We start from the raw sequence: 21,809 nt of genomic DNA, 5'->3' as shown, positions 1-21,809 counted from the left end.
CCAATGCAATATATGTACAGAGCGAAAATGAACATTAACACAGGACAAAGAAAATCTCTCAAAATCGTTACTTTTTGCAAATTACTAAAGATCGTGTTAATCTAGATGTGATACGAATATTTAAAAATTGTTGCAAATTTAGGTGGAAATCCACTCCGGTGTCCCAGATTAGCAGGGAAAATTTAGGACCCAGTTTTGCCTTTATTGTGGCTTTATGTTCAAAAAGTCACAAATCCTCTTCAGAGCTGAACAGTTCATGTGCCAAAGTGAAATGTCGTACATCAAGCGACTATAATGAATGTTATGTGCACAGCACATTGAAAGAGCTCCAGGCTCCAAAAAAGTGGCACAATATGCTGCTTAATGATTAATCTGTTTCAATGAATCTTGGGAATCATATGGGCACTGTACCTCTGACTTAAAACTGTGGAACAGATTTCCAGGGTTAAGTTACTCGACCCCAAGTAACTATGGGAGAAGACACAACAACACTTATAGGTCTTCTCTCCTGGGAGCCCTGCACAATATACAAACAATTACATAGATGGAAGACAGCTGCATCAAAAGGCCGGCCTGGGGACAAGTGTGAAAGTCCCTTTAATCACGGCTATGGGGAACTTAAGAAAAGCAGAGTTCCAGATGTGGAGAGGTGGCGCTGCCCTAGCACAGAAAATATATCAGCTTCCCAGAGGCTGGAAGGAAATGACGCCAAGAGATTTATTTACCAAAAACAACAAAAAAGCTAAACTGCAAAATCTATATAGCGGACTCATCAGGAAAGCCTGTGTGTCCAATTATAACAATATTTCATAGGCCAGCTTTTATTGGGTTAATAAAAGGATTTTATGAGATGCACTGTAGACTACCAGGACACCGTCCTTACAGAAATACCATACAGAAATACGTGGACTAAGAAATCCTGATTATACCAGCATAGCCCATATCGCTACTTGTACATGTTATACAAGTTCCACATCCATAATTATACACCACAAATAATAATATACTTGCTATACATATAGTTATCTATACAAGAGGAGAGGGCCAGAACTGCTACTTCTGGTACAATGGGACCCACTTTTGTCAAGGTAGTATGAAAATAAGAATGCTAATCCCCCACCCTATTAAGGTTGTCTTGGATGGATGAATACGTGCTGAATAGTAGGGGAAGCCATGGAACATCCTTTACTCTTCTTTTTCCTGCAAGTAGCTCCTGGTTTTTTTGCACAAGATGTTCCTGCTGCAGTATCGGTTACCAAACAGATTTCAGGTGCATTTTTTTTATGATTTTATGGCCTGTCTTGCTATTCTGCACATATCTGTCAACACAAGATTAGCCCTTTACTAACAGTTGTGTGAACTGGGCCTAACCCATTTACTACCCTACTTCACAAAGGAAGGTTTCAACTAATTCTGTTACTGCCCTAAATTGTTATTAATGTACAAGTCACCCAGTTACTGAAAAAAAACATTGTTTTAAATTAGAAAATATATAATTGTTCTTTCACTAGATAACTATTCAAGTTAGTGCCCCAGAAGGCTGATCTGGGTCACCAAAGGAAAAAAAGCTTCATTCTCTAAAAGGTTTTAACTCCATGGTTAATACAAAAATGTACATTTATCCCATACAATGTCCTTTATAATAATTTATCTTTTAGCTGGTCATCAGACCTCCTTGCTACCAGTCATAGAAAGTTCAAGTTAACTATAAAAAAAGAAAGGAAAAAAAAAAAAACACACCACACACACCACAACAACAATCAGTGCATTTGTGTAGTTTCCATCTGGGAGGGGAATGGGTTGCAGTGCCAAATCAATCCAGTTAGTGGTTTTCCCCTTGCTTTATAACATGAGAATGTATACCATTCTTTATGCACATCTATATGTTGCTCAACATTTCATTTTTACTGTAGTCTACAATTCTATTCATAACCCAATGTGCTCTAATGTATCTTTGTAATAATCCCATTGATTATCAGCTGTATCCATCTATAATCTCTGGAGTTCCAGGGAGAAGATTAATTAAAGTAGTTTCCCTCTGAATAAAAATAGAAAGGATGATAACTTTTTTTTAGAATTTTTTTGCCAACTCCCACACAGCAGGTCTCCCTTAATTTTTTTTTAAATCCATCTCTGAAACTAAAAAGAAAACTTGACATTTTGCAGAACACAGAAGCAGCTGAAGGATTTTTGCAGCACTTCCAGCTGCCACTAACCCGCAGCCTTAAGATTACCATGTTTCAGTATAAGACCTTTTGTTATCGGGGCATAAATAAGCTGCCAGCCCCTCCGCTTTCTACAAGAGCCTTCCAAAATGGCACAAGGCAGCGAGATAAACAATTATGAAAGGAAATGCAAATATAACTTTTTTTCCTGAAAGCTACAAGTCATCCGGAACATAAGGAAGGACTTGTCTTAAACATTCATCCATTCCAGGTCACTGTTAAAAACACTGAGCATTTTCTAATAATATAATAGTGTAAGCATATGGATAGAATTCCAGGACTATAGTTAAACTGTGACACACAGGTAGAGATAGGAGGACTACAATAGCTTTTACATATCAATAGAAAACAACCAGAATGTAAAGCTTTCTCTAGATCTCTCTGAAGCTTCTTCACAACTTTAAACACACACACACACAACCACATGGCACATCTAGTGGAGATTTCTTAAATTCCTAATAGGTGCGGGAACCATGCACTGTGTGTACTGTACTGTACTGTATACCAGACGCACACTAACTATTCGGCTGGTTATTGTGTTTGCTGGTCACTAGGATAGATTTAATCAAGGGTATGTGCCAAAATCATAGCAAAATTTGCGGCAAACGCACAGCCTAGAAATGGAGCATAACGTCACAGGAAAAAGCAAGTGTGACGGTCTATTGTTAAACTATACCAACTAATAGAAGGTGCAAAAGACTCCACAGATTTATTACTCAGCATCAGACACAGTAATCTGACAGAGCATAAGCAAGTCTACTCTAACTGTGCACTAGTCTAGTCTGCGACACTTTTGATACCCCCCCCCTTCACCGTTTATATACGGTACATTATATAACACAATCCTGTTCTGATCCCGACTTCCATTCTGTATCATATTCTACAGGTCCACTCACTATTAAGGCACATTCACATGGCCGTCTGCGGGGACGTACATGTGGCCGCAAATTTGCGGCCGCATGTACGTCCCCATAGACGGCAATAGCGGCACGGCGCAGATATGGTGCCACACGTGTGGCACCGATCCAGGCCGCACACCGCAAAAAGATAGAGCATGCTCCATCTTTCGGCGTGTGTGTGGCCGTGCGCCGCTATTGTCTATGGAGGGAGGAGGGGCCGCCTCCTCCTCCTCCTCCTCCTCTCCAGCACACGGCGGGATGCCCGCACGGCGGGCATACCACTGTGTGAATGTACCCTTATGCTGGTGAACATATTGTCTATATACAATATTTATTCTATGCGGATTCTCCTTTTTTATTCTCTGTATATTATACTGTACAAGTAAGGCTACATTCACACGACCGTATGAATTCTCCAGTCCCGTATTTACGGGCCGTATGAGCCCGTATATACGTGACGTTTTTCATCCGTATGCAGCACGTATTTAACCCGTATTTTATACGTGCCCATAGACTTCTAGGGCATACAGGACTGAAATACGGGAGAAAATAGGACATGCTCTATATTTTTATACGGCCAGTATAAGGTACGCTACAGTGTCAAAAACGGCAATATAAATGGTTGGACGTATTGTCCATTAAAATGAATGTGGTCGTATGTAACCCGTAAAAAAACGGTACGGATACGGCCGTTTTCATACGTCCATGTGAATGTAGCCTAACATCTTGTATTATATTCCACAACTGCACTCACTATTCTGCGGGTGGAGCCTCTATGTAGAATACGTTACTTATAACATGGCAATCCCTAGTTAGTGCCCGAATTAAACTCGAAAGTAGCCCAAATAATTTTGCAGGTTTAAGAGGTGAAATTTTCTAGCACATTCTGCTTATTTAGTGCCTGCAAAGTTTGAAAACAAGCTTGCCGACCATTTCCACTCATGCTCTTGCTAAGCTACTGAGAACTGCAAAAGGGCCTTCTATGAGTTTATGCCCACATAACATTTAAAACAGAAAAGTGTGCAATACACATTGTAAACGTATAATTTATGATGACATACAGACATGCATGTCTTAGCACAATTCTGTTCGGGTTGGCATTCATTGGGAGGAAGGCGCAATGTAGTACAAAAAAGAAAAAAACAAAGAAGAGGGAAGCAGCTATGACATATGCAACTTGTAAATGAGAAAAGATTGCCATTCTACTCACCTGTACAACTTCAATGCCTCGCTTCCTAGAAGAACAGAAGAAAATGTCCTTATGAAATATCCATGAAGAAATAATAATATTATAAAATAAAAACAGCTCAACAGTTTAGCAGTGGTAACAGTACAGCCATATATTACATATATGGTGGGAAGTGCCGAGAGCCGAGTGATGTCACCGGCTCTCGGTCCAAGGAGGGGGGACACCGCAAAGATAGAGGTGCGCGGACTCACCAGGGTGACATAAGTGGATTGTCTCATATGCATATATTATAAAACCCTTTTTTTGCCTAAACTATTGGTTTATATGTTCTAGGATCAGTGGTACAGAGCCCAGAGGGTGGTAGATTTCCTTTGACTATTAAAGAGTAGACATTTCTACAGTAATAAAATGACATTCAGCCTTTTCAAGGCAACATGAAGTTGATGTGGCTCCCGGTAAAAATGAGTTTGACATCCCTGTCTTGGGCCACGTCCAACTTCCAAATTATTCTCCCCCTTTAAGGCTCCATTACTGAAGTAATAAAACACTGGTGGCAATGGAGGTATGTTCCTTCCTTGCTTCAGGTAAACGCAAGACTATGGGGGACATTTACTATGGCGTTTCCGCCAGTTTTGTGGCGCTCTCACCACATGTTCTGCTCTCCGACCTATTTATTAGCTGTCGGGGACAGAAAAAAATGCCTTTTTCCGTCTGCTCCGACTCTTCTCCGAAAAGGGGCGTGGCTTTGGCGGAGTTTAATATGTTTAATATGTGTCGCAGCCCTTTTTGGGCGCTGTAAACTGACGGAAAGTAGACCAAAAGAAAACTGGTCTAGCAGGGACTGTTGGACACATTTCTGGTGCTCGGGACAGATTTTGTCCCAGGGACAGAAAATAGTCTCGGCGCCAGAAATGTCTCTGCACAGCTCCACAATATTAAATGTGTGTCTTCTTACCGAGAGCAGGTCGGTAACAAAGCCAATGCAGACACCGACACTTTATGTAAATGTCCCCCTATGTGTTAGTGTGGTGGAGGGACATTTCTCCTTTCATCCCGCCCATGTAGATTTCGGCTTAAAGCGCACGTGTATGGTGGCGTCAGAAGGAATAGACATCAGCCAATGTCTTGTTCCACCAACAGCTATTGAGCGGCAGGTGCGCCTTTACATGCAAATGTGTGACTGCTGTTACTAATTAACATCCAGTGTTAGCTCTTAACAGAAGAGCAGGTTGGTATAATAATATCAGTGGCCCTTGGCAAGAAAAAAAATAAAATAATAATAATAAAAAAACACAGGGAAGAGTTGCAAAAACATAGAACCAGCGAGGAGGTGGGACAGGAGGGGGGCACAATGTTGGCCTCGCAGCACAGGCTGCTGGATACTATGACAACCAAACAAGGCCTCAATGCAAAACCCTGATAAAAGCGTTTCACCCACTGAGGGGGTGACCATGACAATGAACCGTTTAAATGACCAGATATAAAAGAAACAAAGATCTGCTTTAATGCCCCGAAATCCAAACCAATACATTTTACATTCACTAAAACCAGGACTGGAAGAAAATGTATGCTGAATTCACCATGAAATCTGCATATGTAATGTAACATGCTGATGTGTAAGCATTTCAAAAGGTCCCTTCACACACACACCGCACAAAATTATGAAGCTGTGAGACAGGGATAAAAAAGTTGCAGAATCAGAATGAGTTAAATAGTTTAAATGTTAACTTATCCCCCAATACTCCCTTGTAGACGCTGCCCATGTCTCACACTAGTCTCCGCTTCTATGTCCCTTCTAAGATACTGGAAATGTCGTTCAAACTAATCACTGGCTGAGGTAGGTCACCGTTTTGGCGAATGATTGGGTGAACAGTTGTTTCCTCTTTCAAGTAGCAACTGGAAGCCAAGACTAGAGGGGACCCAAACATCTTAGGAATGAAGCCAGCAAGGGATTGTGTGTATTTTCTTGCCCTGAGAGCTAATTACATGGGAGACCATGCCCTGTGATCAGTACTCTCCTAAGGCTAGGGTTACCTGGCCGCACCTAGCAGCATACAAGTCAGGGCGAGGCTCCTAACAACTCAGGTTTCTAGAGATATTAGATGCAGCAATTTACAGCAGAGCAGGCTAATCTTTTAAACCAGAGACATAGGAACACTGTGGGGCAGTCGTCTACCCTTTCTTTTAGTTACAGGCGGTCCCCTACTTAAGGACCAACGACTTACAGACGACCCCTAGTTAAAGACTGACTACTCTAACCACTGTGACCTCTGGTGAAGCTCTCTGGATGCTTTACTTCAGTCCTATGCTGCAGTGTTCAGCTGTAAAGTGTTTGTAAAGAAGCTTTATTGCTAATAAAAAATACAGTTTCGACTTCCATACAAATATAACTTAAGGACAAACCTATGGAACCTATCTTGTACGTAACCCGGGGACTGCCAGTATATCTGTTTTTAGTAAAGCTAGGTGATGAAAGCTGTCATTTCTGCTGTAGTTGTCACCCAATTTAGCATTTAACATGCCAAACTGTACTGTACATATATGGCACTTGCTGTGATAACTTAAATTTGCCATTTTGGGTCCAAAACATTGAAATTATGCTTTAAGTTCCTCGTATACAGCTGACATATGGACCATACTTTTCAACCTAAAAGCAGCCCTGTGAGATTGCTGCGTTTTGAAACGCAATCCAACGGCTGAAGAGAGATTTCCCCAATTACATTGTTAACATTATGTTAATGCATTAGTTTAGATCTTGTTAACACAAATGTTAAAGGGGTTTTCCCATTAAAGAAATCCCCTAGTAATGATTACACAATAAAGATAAATTTTTAACCCCCTAGTTTGCAATTTTAGTTAGTTTTATTGCTGTTTGGTCCTATAACTCCCTAGACGGATCAGTGTAAGAATCCGGGGTGTGGGTGGGGACTCTCTAAGCAGACACTTGATGATTTCTCTGTGCAATGAGATGCTGTGTGCTGACAATGTGGTTAGATTATCAGGCTACAAGCCTTATCTACACTTTTATTTAGCTTCTGAACATTCTACTAGTATCTGACACATAGAAAAAGAGGGACGAGACAGATCAGAAACAAGAGATGATAAGATCCACGAGATGGATATAAAACACAATGGGGGGGGATTCAACAATGTCTCAGGTTCTGCCAATCTCTAGCTGGAAAACACTTGTCTTTCCCTGGACCAGATTTATCACTGTAACCTGGTGCAGGATAAGACTGTCGGTTCCTACTTTACCCCTACTTTTAGTCTAAACTGTGGGCCAGAATTTTGGGTGTACAACCAATTTCTGGCAAGCCACAAACTTTCTCGCAAGGCCACGCCCATCTCATGGAGAACACCCCCCTTTATCGGACAATTTGGGAAATTGCCAAAAACAGTCTAAAAGCCTAGATAACTGTGGTGCAAGGGATTTTAGACAGTGTTTTTAGAGCAAAACCACCAGAATTGTGGCGCAAGTGCGTTGATAAATCCCCCCCAATGACTCTCTCAGCTTTGCTCCCTCACCTAATCAATATAACACACAGCTCTGCTATAAAGACCTCATCTGTCTGTAGATTGTAAAGGAAGTTTCTGCACACTGCTTGTCGGCAGGAAATGCCTAGGTCTGGTCTTGTAATACGGGGTAAAATGGTGTGAATTTTCTGTTTCATGCATAACATGTCTGATGAAGAGAACTAGTAAACTCAGCATCAAATATATAAATATATATATATATATTATATATAAATATATATACTCGAGTATAAGCCTAGATTTTCAGCACAAAATTTGTTCTCAAAAACCCTAACTCGGCTTATACTAGAGTCAAGGGAAAAAAAAAACCTCACCTTTCAGACGTCACCTAGAGGTCCTATGCTAGATTCGATGCTCCGGTGCCGACGCGGGTCCTTCGGATTCTCTTCGGGTCCCCTCGCAATGCCGGCGGCTCACAAACAATGACGTCGGCAAGCAGCTGACGTAATTCTGTGTGCCGGCCGAACGCGAAGACCCGAAGAGGACAAAGGACACGAGGCAGCACCGGAGACGGTCTGGGCAAGCTATACACTACAGGGGTCTGGGCAGGCTATACACTACAGGGGTCTGCTGGCTATATACTGGGAGGCTGTGACCAATGCATTTCCCACCCTCGGCTTATACTCAAGTCAATAGGTTTTCCCAGTTTTTTGTGTTGAAATTAGGGATCTCGGCTTACACTCGGGTCGGCTTATACACAAGTATATACGGTACTCATTTAGCCTCAAAAAGGTATCGCCTGATTTCTTCACTCTTCTTCTAGGGCTGGAGAGCATGAGGCAGAGATCACTGTGTGTTCAGACAAGAGAAACTATTCATGAGGCGAAACTGACCATAGTCAGAAGATTTATGGACTAATAGAGAGAGGTTGGAATTATTAACAAAAATACAGCAATTCACAGATATAACAGTGAAATAGAGAATGTGTTATTTTGTTTTCCCCGAGTATATTTAAGAATCCTGTCTATGTGGGAATACCCCTTTAAGAGCCATGCAAATAGGCAAATCCCCTCTGTTTTTAAAACGCAATGTAAACGGCATGTGTAAGCACAGCCTGAGGAGGTCCTTACACTGTGCTCCTTGCTATTGTGCTGCACAAAATATTTTTTTCTAGAATTGAATAGTTTAGGAAAAGTTTAGGAAAATTGCATGAGACAAGAATTGAACAAAAAGGTAGAAAAAGTATTTAAGACAAATAAGACCCTTCTCTATTTTGTGTCTACTGCTTCCGAGACTATACAGCGAGGGGAGCCGATAGCAGAATGGTTCTGTCAACTTTATATCAGACTCTACTCCCATTCACTTGAACAGTGTCAGAGCTACAATCCTCAAAATCGGCCCCGGTGAATTGTCTACACATATAAACTAGTGACAGAACATTGATTAGAATTCATAAAAACACATGAAACAAAGGTAAATTAAACAGGGTCTGTGGTACTGATGGTAACCCAGAACACAACAACTATAAAGGCAACGTGATCCTGTCAAAGAACTTCAACATTGCTCCTCTTTGCCCATCACAAGTTGTTTACCCAGAAATCACTTGGGTTCCCTCCAAATACAAAGGAATAACAACACTTGGAAAAAATCCTTGCAGCCTGGTTTGCATCAGAAGTTACCTCCTTTATTTCAGTGCCAGATCCTTTCTTTCCATGGGCAGACTTATCTCTCACCAGCCGAGAAGACCCTCAGTGACCATAGAAACGTACACAGTATTTCATAATGGAGTATCTTTCCAACACAAACTAGCTGTGCTCCATGTACCCAAGAAATAAATATTTTGACAAGTGACAGAGTTCTAAGTACAGAGTGAGGGATCATCCGGCATAGAGTATATTTCTTGTTATGCTGGTGGACCTGCTTAGGGTATTCCCTGACATTTAGGACTGACCTATCGGTAAACTGTGGAACCCATAACAGATAACCCATTAACTTCACTGGCAATAGTTATCACCTATGTGATTAGGAGGTGTGGTCATCTCTCTCAAAGGTTTGCTGCTTCCAACTGGTTTAGGACATTTCAATATAACCTTCTGAAAGTCCTTCAATTTCTACTGCAGCACTTGACCCACATTCCCATTTTCCACACCAGATCTAGCTGTATCTATGCAGGAGTGCACACTAAAAAGAAATCATGTTTACAGATGCGCGAGTCAATAGATCATGGGTATTTGTCTGTAGGTACAGCCATAAACCTTTAAAAAAATATTTACTACATACTTTGTCATATCTATGAAAAAATAAAAGCAGACCTAAAATAACTTAAGCCAGTGAGAACGGACTACATTGGTTTAGTATATACAGAAATTGTGGCAAAGTCCAGGCTTATCATGTGCCATCTACCTCCAGCTGTAAAGTAATAAAGTGTTATTATATAACCCACATCAGGGATTGGAAGTAACAAAGTAGAGAAAACAACTCTAATTCCCAAAACAAGCCACAATACAGAAATATTAGGTATCTTCCCCTAAAAATAAATAAAAAGTATTAGCTGCTAATTGCTACGCTTAAAAGGGTATGTCCAGTTTCATCATATAAATGTTATTGTTTGTATAACGAAAACTTGGCCAATTTTTTAATATACTTTCGCTACCAATTACAGAGGCTGCATTCTCACCCTCCAGTTTTTCTTCATTGCTGGAAGAGTAAGCAGCTGTGTTAACATTTTCACTGCTGTTTACACTTCCAAAAATAAAGAAAAATCCTTTCAAACCAGTCAAATGCATGGCAACATGTAAAAATGCATGCGCTCTGACATGTTTAAAAACACATTGCAAATGCCACTTGTGATCGCACCGATAAAAGAATGTGACAAATCCCCCTATATGCCCTCCAGAGCACCAGACCAACGTTTGGAGTAATGAGTGGTCACTTGCCTTCTGCAATGGGTTCAATAGTGAGTTTGAAGGATTCAAATGGGCTTCTTTTAAGATAATCTTCAATGTGTACTTTACATCAATGCTACACTGGAAGTAAGTAGGTTCCATCAGTCCTCCAAAGCAAAAGCAACTGCTCTCTGCTAATAGAAGAGCATTCTAACCCATCTGCCATAATTCGAAAAGACAAGAGTTTTCTAGAACACTCCTGCTAAATATTCCTAACTGCAAACTATTATTCCAGCCAGTGTGCTGGGGCTATGCAAGTTATATTTCCCAAAAAAGATGCAGATCCTGTGATAAGATCTGTGGATTCTGGGACTTCCTGCTCTGAACGCCAGAATCTCTACATCTGATCATCCATCATATGTATTTTCCAAATCTTCCGGTGTTAAAATTTACTCCCACCATTTCCAGAAATAAACACAATCTACATCTCAATTTCTCATTTTGCACAAAACCGTCACCAAAGGTCAAGCTAACAGTAATACGTCATATTAAGGGTAATATAATAAATAATGTTATGGGAAGCAGTCAGTTTCTTCCTACTAACAAAACAAGACATTTGCGGTGTTCCATTGTTTCAACTTTCTGAACTGTAAAGTAAGGATTTCATTAATGTGAGCAGATTATGGAATTGTAACATATGCAATTTCAAGAAAAACATAAGGTTTTTGGTTTCAAAATACCGTAGTCTCCAGTTAACTTTTATCAGTAAAAAGATGTATCTGTGTGTTCAAAAAGTGTTATTTAGTGACAAAGGCATTGTTACTTCATTTGGCAAGTTGAATACAAGCCACAGTGTCTGCATTAACAGTGTCCTCCATGGTATGTTAAGAAATAGTGATATTATTAAACCTATTGTAAAGTGATGGCACCCATTTCTATGTACAGAGGCTTTGAAAGATGGTAACCAGGATACAGGAACACCCTGCCGCCTTCTCTCACTAAATATCAGATGTGCACCACAAATAGACAACGGCGGCAAGCGCTCCCTATGTGAGTCACCGACAGTATCAAGCCCAGAGTGTGCAGGAGCTGAGGAATACTAATACCATGTGCTACCTGCAGCGCACTTTTATGGCTCTGCTGGAGAACTTATGTAATGGATGAGTGCCATATCACTAGGATAGCAGTCACCGGTCCATTCATAGTCTAACCACTGTCTCTCAGCTTTTTGCCACTTTGTTTCCTGAATACGCAGAACTTTTTTTATTTTTTTTTTGGGGGGGGGGGGGGCAAATGGTCAGTAATAGACTAATATCCACGTCTCTGAATGGAACAGGCTTAAAAAACGCCATCCCATTTGTCTCCCCCTAAAACAGAAGCGCCTCCCCCCCTCCCTTAACAAATCCATCCAAAATGTATCCCAAATATAAAATGCATCTGGAATGAGCCTCAATTACAAAGCCTTCTACAGTGTCAGAAAGCCATCCAGCGTTTCCACAATCAAAAGCCCTCCATAACACATCCACCCGCAGTGCCCCTGCCCTCCATAACACATCCACCCGCAGTGCCCCTGCCCTCCATAACAAATTCATCCACAGTGTCGCCCAATAACATTGCCATCTAGAGTGATCCCCTATTACAATCCCATCCAGAATGTTTATCATTACAGACACCACGGAGCCCATTGCAAATGAAGGGAGCAAAGATATTCTGAATCTTTTGGCTTAACAAGTAGAGTAGTGCGATCTCTTTAAGATTGTTCCATCACTGCAGAGGTTGTCCTGGATTACGGACATTAGGATATTGTCAGTGTAAACAGAGGACATGCCTGAAACATCTTCATGTCTTGTCTTTTGTATGTCTATTCAGAAAAACCTGTTCAGGGAAACAAAGCAGAAGCCAACAAGACTGATCCGTGCAAGAAAACCTGACACGCAGGAACCAACAGATTCTTGAAAACTCTACATCAGGCAAGTGGACCACTTCCAGGACTGGATGAAAATGATCAACTTTAATTCATGTGTGTTATGTGGGGTCCCTGGAATGAATGTTGTGGGGTGCCTTGACTGAAATATGATCTCCAACCTGTTCCAGAACACCATCAGTTCCGCGATTAGTCTAAAATATAACAATAGGGATTAATACTGTAGATGACTCACACCAGATCTAACAAGACAAACAGCCGGAGAGTATAGCTCAAAACTAAATCCTCAACAGGCTGCAGTAGAGGAGGCCTGGGAACAGCACACCAAGGTAAAGGGTGGAGGACAGGTAAAATTAAGGGAATGTGTTATTAAATGCCATAAAATTCCCATATCATATTAGATTTTGACAATGCATTATTTTCTCTATACATGCAGTAGTAAACTCATGTGAGAGAGTAGAAACAAAAGGGAATGTCTCTAAGGTCCTCGCCCTGTGTATCCTAAAGAGTCATATAGGACCATACAAGAGGATGCTAGGCTTTTTACACATGCTGCTACATGAGTGACAGAGTGCTGAAGTGATGCTAAAAAGGTGCAATAACCAGACACGGGTTTATTAATTTGCTGGTGCATTAAAGGAGTTAATGCTCCTCTCCTTTGCATAGTGCTTGATAATGCAACTAAGCTCCATTTATCTTTATAAGGCTGAGCTGCAATATCAGCACAAACCATGGTCAGGTGCAGAGCTGTTCTTGGAAGAAAGCAGCCATGTTTTTCAATCCAGAAACAACCTTGCGGGCGCTTTCACACAGTGTGTTGAGTTTTTGAAGCATTGAAAACTCATGTCTTTTTGACGCAGCAAAAGACAGTTTTAGAATCAGCAGATTCTTTTCCACTCTTAAAAACATGCATTAAAAGTTGGGACATTGATGAATCACGCAACTACAAGTTTGTGTGCTTTTCAAAAATGCAACACAAAGGCTCAAACGCAACATAAAGCCTGGAGGGCCACATGCATTTAAAAGGAACAGGAATGTCTTTGCAAATGTATCAGAAACCGCAATGCCACGTGAAAAGGCAGCCTAATGGTGCTGTCAGATAACAGCGTTTTGAAACAGAATCAAAGCGCATGAGATGGGCCACGGCCAATCACATGTGCTTTTGTATGCATGTATTCAGACAATGCAAGACATTGTATGAATATGTATGCGATCGGCAAACACATATGCGATTGCCTGTGGCCCGCCCCGTGCACTTAATGCTTCAAAACTAAATCAAAATGCTATGGTCTGACAGCACCATCCGGCCACGTTCACACGCTCCCCTAGCATTGCATTCATAACGCAATGCTAACGACAGGGGGCAGGCCTCGGCCGCATCACATAAGGATTTTCCAGAAAATGCACGCGATTGTTAGCTTGCTCCCCAGTGTCTTGCATTTAAACAATACAAGACACCGGGGTCTCGCAAGTCTCTTCAGCTGTTGCAATGCGTTCCAAAACGCACCCTTAGGGGGAGGTGACACGTACAAAATGCAATGCTAGCAGCTGGGGGGGTGCGTCAACCCGACTGCATATGTGTTTCCATGTAAACTAACGTGATCGGTGTCTTGCAAGACACTCGGTGCTGGTTACTGAACGCATTCACTTCCAGGGAAATGCATATGCTATTGGGCCAAGGTAAGCCACACGCTCTAGCATTGCGTATGTAAATTCTAGCGGTACGTGTGAGCGCACCCTTAAAGTTAAAAGGAGTTTTCCCACTAACGAAAGTTAGGGCCTAACTTGCTGTTCAGTGAGGGTCTCAGTGCTCACTCACTGTCAGATTAATGGAGCAGACGGCCGCGCATGACCGTTGTACTTAATCTCTATGGAGCTGATGGAGATCGCCGAGCTTACATACATAGTTCCTGATAACCGCCCCAATGATCGGGCTGCACCAGTATACTTAAGAAAAAAAATTCAATAAATTCAAAAACCGGTTCAGCACATAAATTATAGGTTCTTCTTCCCTGTGCTACAATATGCTGGTAGACATTCACATAGATTTCTTTTCACTATATAGGAAAGTATCCACGACTAACGTACATTACATGGTACACATTTTTCAATGAAAAAACTCAAGGGCATGTTGTGCCTACCCAATGCATGTGTCACATTGAAAATTCAGGGAATACTCGAAAACAAGCTGTGAACCATGCATTAGATCAATTTGTCCTAGAATTTGTAACACTAAATAAATGGGGGATGTCAACAAGTCAGAGACCCCATAAGCACCTCAGGCACCCACCTGCACAACTCTGCGAAGGCTTGGAAATTCAATTTCTTTATCTTCTTCTCACTCATCCAATAGCCGACCCGCTTCCCCTTCAGGAATGTCTGCATTTTTGGCACCTGTCTCCCTGAGGGATCAGCCTGGGACACACACACAACAAAAGGGAGACCTCCAGTGACCGGTGCACTCTTCACCTAAATAAAGAGACATGAAACGTCATGTGGACTCATTCAAAAGAATGAAAAGAAAGGTACAGTCAGCAGAGGTGGAGAGAAGGGAAATAGCTGGAAATAGGGATTATTTACTAATGAGGTGCCCAGGGGGTCAGCATGTAGTGAGAATGCTGGGACATGTGGTCCAAGCCCACCTCAAACTGGCATTTTCCAACCTTCTAGTAACATATGCATACTACATCATTGCCATTACTTAAGTATTACATTTTTTTTAAACCTACTGATTGCTCCAAATTTGCATTTTTGCCTTTAGAGAAACCAGTCCAGATGTGTTTATGAAGTGCAACTTAAAAAAAAAAAAAATAAATAATAATAATATTATTATTATTATTAAGTCTCAAATGTAGGCGCAAATCTACACCCTCAGTGGTGCAGAAAAAAACTTGATTTCTAAGCCACAACATCACAAATCAGCTCCAGGGGTTAACACCTCATGTGCCAAAACAAAACCACACATCATGCTGTCTCTGCCACTATCAAACTTGGCCAAAAGAGCTCCAAAGACACTGGAAAAAGTTAGAGAAAGAAGCTTCGACATATCAGCCCCTGTTACAGTGAAATCTGCACGGTACATAGTCAGGGCAGGAGGGAAACCAGATCACTTACATTCACTGACAGCAAGCAGAAATCATCAGAATGGATAGAAACTGATACACAGAGTGCATTAGAAAGGTACATAACCTAGTACTATGGTTTGGAGCTAAAAGTGATGGCTGGCTGGGACTTGTAGTCATAACTCCCACCTGATGCCAACTAGTACCATAGTATACACCAAACTTTGAAATAAAATACATGCAAATAAAAAGAATAACTGGACACAACAAGCCCTGAATATTGTACAGGAATGTGAGGGAGGGTGACCCACGTCTGACTGGCAGCACCAGGGCATGGAGATGCAGGTGGCACTTTTATCACCATGTGTCCAGGGCAGCCTGGATGAGCCTCCAGTGGCAGCAGGAGCACGTTGCAGGACAGGCAGGAAGCTCGGCCGGGTGTGCACGTCCCCAGGCTGCGGGCACTGATGAAGTAGGCGAGTGCCCCCGCCCGCCCGCCCGCATGGCACCTCCACCACCCACCTGGTCAGCAGCAGCAGCTGTGGAGTGAGGTCTCCCTCTTGCTGAGGATCAGTCTCCTGACTGTCTCCCTCGCTCTCTTGGTGACTGCTTCCCTCCCCCTCTCTCAGATCTCCATTTGCTGAGCTGGGTCCCTCCCTGGTCTCAGCTTCTCTTGCAGGTTGGGAGGGCACACAGTGTACTGAGGAGCCTGGGCCAGGACACACCCTCTGCTAAACCTCCGGCTCCTCTCCTGCTGCTCGGGCGCTTCGTGCATTGAAGAAAAGAGCAGCCTGCAAGTTGGAGGCTGCGAGGGAAAACGAGGCACAGCCAGCAGCAGCAGCAGCAGCACAGGTTCCTCTGAATGGAGAGGAAGTGCAGCGAGAGCAATACCGCCGAAGCCCAGCAGAGGGCAGCAGCGCCGCTCCTGGCACAGAGCACAGGCTGATGGATGGAGGGAAACTTACTGCTGGAGTTTGGTGAAGAGGAGGAATGAAATATATATACAGGCAGTCCCCGGGTTACATACAAGATAGATTCTGTAGCGTTGTTCTTAAGTTGAATTTGTATGTAAGTCGGAACTGTATATTTTATCATTGTAATCCCAGCCAGAACTTTTTTGGACTCTGTGACAATTGGATTTTTAAATGTTGGGTTGTCATAAGAATCAGGATTGACAATAATGCTTCATTGCAGACACCTGTGATAATTGTTACAGCTGTTTATTGTAGCCTGGGGCTAAAGTATAATAAATTATCAATATCCAGAGGTCCGTTTGTAACTAGGGGTCGTATGTAAGTCGAGTGTTCTTAAGTAGGGGACCGCCTGTATATGTATATAACCTCAGAAAAATATATATTTCATGTAGTGCCCCTTATTAATTACATTTTACATCGTGCCCTCCCTAATTTATAACACTACATATAATTCCCCTCAAAGAATTAGAATTTGAATAGTTACCTCAAGTATATTATATAATCATTACCTGATAATAAATATTGTATACAGCGTATCGCCCCAAAGAATTTTTATTAGCTAACTAGAGGCCTTCATCATAATGTCCCCATAATAAAGTGAAACCTGCATAATAAATTAAATATTATAATGTATATGTAAAGTAAACTCCCCACTATGAATGATTGAAGACTCTGGTGTAATTGGTTATTTCAGTCATAACTAGTTTAGGAATGCAGCAGTCTGTGTTGTTCACATCAAGTATTTAGAGAAAATCTAGCATTTGATACCTTGAGAATGCTGTAGCTACACTAATGTGCAACACCCCTGCCAATGCATAGGCAAGGTGGTTGTTATTGTCCAATGATGTTCTTCTGGAAGCTGAGTGAAGGTCTGCCACCACCTGACCAAGGGAGTATATAAACCAACGGTCCCAGTGCTTGGTATGGGGACCGGAGGGCTGACCTACAGCCTGACAGGTCTCCAGCAGGTGGTGTGTGCAAGAAATATGGAGGGAGAGGCTGATGCAGTGCTTTCTCCCTGGGGCAACCCCTGAGGTGTCTGTAGGATGAAACCCTGGATGATGGATGGGGAAGCCCGTGGTAATAAGCAGTCTGTATCCAGGGATAAGATAGAGGCAAAGCTGTGCAAATCAACTTACAGTTCTTTATTGAACAGCAGGCAACGGCCAAAACAATAACAGCAGATTCTCAAGCTGGAAGAGTCATGCGGTCCAAAGGAAGGTTACACGCAGCATCGTGGTAGTAGGTTCGTGCTGGGCTGGTGCAGATGGAACTAAGTCCGGGAGGTGGAGCTCAGTTCTGGGCTTAAGTCTCCGGACTTGCCCTGTTTGCTCGGCAGTAGGCCTGAGGCACCTGGAGTTCCTGGAATTAGGACAGTGGCTGTGGAAGCACTGATATGTGCTGCTCACTCTGGTTTGACTCTGGTAGCTCTTCTCCAATCACCATCCAGCTTGTATTACAAGAATGTAATTGGACAATGATATATCAAAATGTTAACTGTTGCCTTACCAGGCAGTAACTACATCTGCAATTACTCAATATTCCAAGTTCTAGAAACATCCTAGAGAGATCCTCAGTCTCCCTAATAGCTCCTGAACTGGAGAGGGCGCTATTTACAACTACCAAATGCCCATACATTGGAAGGAGATTGCACAAACAATGACTTGTATGAATAACACATGCCCCTTGGGCCTCACTGCTGCTTCTAGCATGGTCCCATGTAGGCATCCAAAGTTTATTTTCCGGGGGTAGGAGGTATGTATTTTTAAGCTAAAAACAGCGTGGGCAATAGTTAGCATAATGCTATGGGAACCTGTCATTAGGTTTATTAGTGAAAATCTGGTGATAGGTTCCCTTTAAAGGAAACCTACCATTAAAATGAAGCATGATAAACTGGGGGACTTATGAGAGGCCTTACTCATAGATCCAAGCATGATCCATGCATGACTGTGATAATCTCATATTCGCCTTCCTTCGAAAATCAACTTTTAAAACTTAATCTGACTCCACGAGATTACAGCAGGCAGAGAGTTGGGCGAAGTGCTGAGGGAACAAAGGGGAGATTGAGAAACAGTGTAACTGCCTGTGAGGCTTCAACACAGCAGGGTTCTAGTAATGAACTCCCCCCACACACACACACACACACACACTAAATTTTTAAAGGTAATTTTAGAAGGAGGCCATGGATATTAAATATAAGAAGATTACCACAGTCACAGTGTCGGGATCTATGAGTAAGTGTCCCAGGTTCATCATGCATAATTTTGATGGTAGATTTCCTTAACTATAACTGACTCACGGTCAGTTATAGCAGACTGTGGTGGCGCCCATTCATGTACGCCACTCTCAATTACAGTGAAAATGGTTGTTTGTCTGCTTAATACTCAAGTCTCACTCATATACTTGATTGGCTCTACTGTACATGTGCAGCCATGTCTTCACTATTCATGGCCAGCCTAAGACACAGGTAAGTGTCCAACATCCTAAAGATAAGTGACAGAAAATAAGACAGCGTTTATATTAATATTTCCTCCTAAAGAGGCACTAGATCTTATTTACAGGGTATGTCTATGTTTCCCATGAACAAAAAAAAATCAACAACTCCAACATCCTTATTGTCAGGCTCCAGGGGAAGTGGACCCACTGGACCACCGCGGACAATGACAGCTTGTTGCGGTGTGGTACCACCGGGTCGTTCCACAGGTACGACTTTGTCCGCGTTGGCAGCTAAGGCAGGCAGGATTTCAGGACAGGCAGCACGGAGTCAGGGATGAAGCATCAGGTCAGGGCAGACAGGATAGGATCAGAGTCAATTACGGAATCGGGGTCACAGCTGGAAATCACACTAAAAACGCAGGGCATCAGGGAACAAGCTTTTTCAACGGCACTAGGCGCAAAGATCCGTCAGGGTGTGCAGGCTGGCTGGGATTCTGGGAAATGGCCAGCGGCAATTAACGGCTCGCTGGCCCTTTAAACCTTCTGAAGCCGGCGCGTGCCCTAGGAGACGGGGGCGTGTGTGCACAGGCCACGGACCGGAGACAGGAGCGGGGACGGTTAAGTTACAGCTGCGGGGTACTGGTGCACAGAGAGGAGCACGGGTGAGCCCGCGACCCATGTCTTGTACATGTGACCCTCCCCTTGTGAATTCATTTTTATTAAAATAATTGGCTCATGTTTAGCATTAGCACTTTCTTTCAATGTCCCCTTCTTGTCCAGGTAGTTGTTTGTAGCATCTATTCAACGCAGCGGTCAGTGATTTATCCTATGAATACTTCACCCGTGTCACAGTAATAATAATAATACTAATTCCTTTATTTATATAGTGCACACAAATTACACAGCGTTGCCCCTGTGAGGGTCCCTGTCCCCAGTGGGGTTCACAATCTAATCAACCTACCAGTATGTTTTGGAGTGTGGGAGGAAAACAGAGGACCCGGAGGAAACGCACGCAAACACAGAGAGAACATACAAACTCTTTGCATATGTTGACCCTGGGACTTGAACACAGGTCCCCAGTGCACAGCATCTAAAATATCCACTAATACTAATGTACATCTTGGGGGAAGTTGTAGCAAGATGTTAATAACTATAAGTCATTTGATACAATTCTGCACAATTGCAGACAGGAAGGTAGTCAGAGCCGTAAGGTATCACTCTTATAGTATTGTATCATACACTGTTATTACTTTGTATATGTCTACATGGTTATTACAACCTGAACTGAGGGGAACATTGTAATATAGAGTATTTCCATTTTTTACCTGTAATTTCTAATTGTAGAAAAGATTCTACAAGGTTCCATAAATATAAAAAATAATGGAGATGTTTACATGGGACCAGTCACGTACTGAATCTTTTACACCCTATCGGCAGATTTTTGTGCCAAATTTAATTAATATTTAACCATACAAGTCATTTTATAGCCTCATTGCTGACAGATGCATGAGTAGCAAAAATGGCTTATTACCGTATATACTGGAATATAAGCCAAATATTTAGCCTGCCAGCCCCCCAGTATATAGCCTGCCCGCCCCTGTCATATATATCGTAGTAAGCCAGCCCCTGTAGTATATAGCCTGCAAGCCCCTGTAGTATATTGCCTGCCAGTCCCTGTAGTATATTGCCTGCCAGTTCTTGTAATATATAGCCTGCCAGCCCCTGTAGTATATTGCCTGCCAGTCCCTGTAGTATATTGCCTGCCAGTTCCTGTAATATATAGCCTGCCAGCCCCTGTAGTATATAGCCTGCCAGCCCCCTGTAGTGTATAGCCTACCAGCCCTCTGTAGTATATAGCCTGCCAACTCCTGTTGTGTATAGCCTGCCAGCCCCCTGTGGTATATAACCTGCCATCCCCCTGTGGTATATAACCTGCCAGCCCCCTCTAGGATATAGCTAGCCAACCCCCTCTAGGATATAGCTAGCCAGCCCCCTGTAGTATATAGCCTGCCAGCCCCCTGTAGTATATAGCCTGCCAGCCCCCTGTAGTATATAGCCTGCCGGCCTCCTGTGGTACATAGCCTGCAGCCCCCCCCAGTATATAGCCTGCAGCCCCTGCCCCCCAATATAATGCCTGTAGGAAAAATAAAAGTGTACTCACCTCCCGAGCCCCTCCCGGCAGGTCCTCTTCCATCCATCGCAGCTCCGGCGCATGCATCGTGATGTCAGCCGCTCGCTGACATCTTAGTGTTTGCCGATGCCGGCCCACACATTAGAGTGTCAGCAGGCGGCTGATGTCACAATGCCTGTGACAGACCGCATGGACACGAAGCCGATGCTGGAGCCGCAATGGATAGAAGAGGTGCCTGGGGAAGCAGAAATACACAATCAGCCTTTTCTGCTTTTGATGACATGATGAAGGTTTGGTATATGTTAATTGCTTTTTACGATCCCATATATGCCTCAGAATTTTTTTATGATGTTTTCTTGCCATGGGGGTATCCTACAAACCTAGTCTTACTTCCTGTCACGTGTTCTCCTGCGACCCATCTCCAGAGGTACCTCGACCTCGGCTGCCACTGCGGGCTAGTCGCACCTGTGGAACGACCTGGTGGTACACTGCCGCAGCAAGTCCTGTTAGGGGAGGGTTTAAGATATCCTCTCTATAGTGTGTCACTAGTTGTGTTTCAAATCAGTTGTAAACATAAGCAAGTAATGACTCAGACAACTGCTGATTCAAG

The 21,809-nt window shown here is 42.7% G+C and overlaps 1 protein-coding gene across 6 annotated transcripts in view; it reads right to left on the bottom strand.

Moving 5' to 3' along the window:
* The window catches only part of ITPK1 (inositol-tetrakisphosphate 1-kinase), an 82,535-nt gene extending 61,287 nt beyond the window's left edge, over nt 1-21,248 (bottom strand). The window contains exons 1-3 of one of the 6 annotated variants that reach the window (XM_072116517.1): nt 21,230-21,248; nt 14,887-15,065; nt 4,335-4,359 (exon numbers count right to left, since the gene is read on the bottom strand). In XM_072116517.1, the coding sequence (XP_071972618.1) occupies nt 4,335-4,359; nt 14,887-14,981 (120 nt within the window). In that variant the 5' untranslated portion in view covers nt 14,982-15,065; nt 21,230-21,248. Of the gene's footprint in view, nt 1-4,334; nt 4,360-6,159; nt 6,242-12,757; nt 12,787-14,886; nt 15,066-15,969; nt 16,081-16,180; nt 16,617-21,229 lie in introns of those variants that run through there. The other 5 variants (XM_072116520.1, XM_072116518.1, XM_072116519.1 and 2 more) reach the window with 5 other exon arrangements.
* Nucleotides 21,249-21,809: the final 561 nt, after the last annotated feature.

The sequence above is a fragment of the Engystomops pustulosus genome, chromosome 7 (genome assembly GCF_040894005.1).
Source record: "Engystomops pustulosus chromosome 7, aEngPut4.maternal, whole genome shotgun sequence".
Lineage (NCBI taxonomy): Eukaryota > Metazoa > Chordata > Amphibia > Anura > Leptodactylidae > Engystomops > Engystomops pustulosus.
The sequence above is the reverse complement of the archived record's forward strand: the minus strand, read 5'-3'. Positions and strand labels throughout refer to the sequence as shown.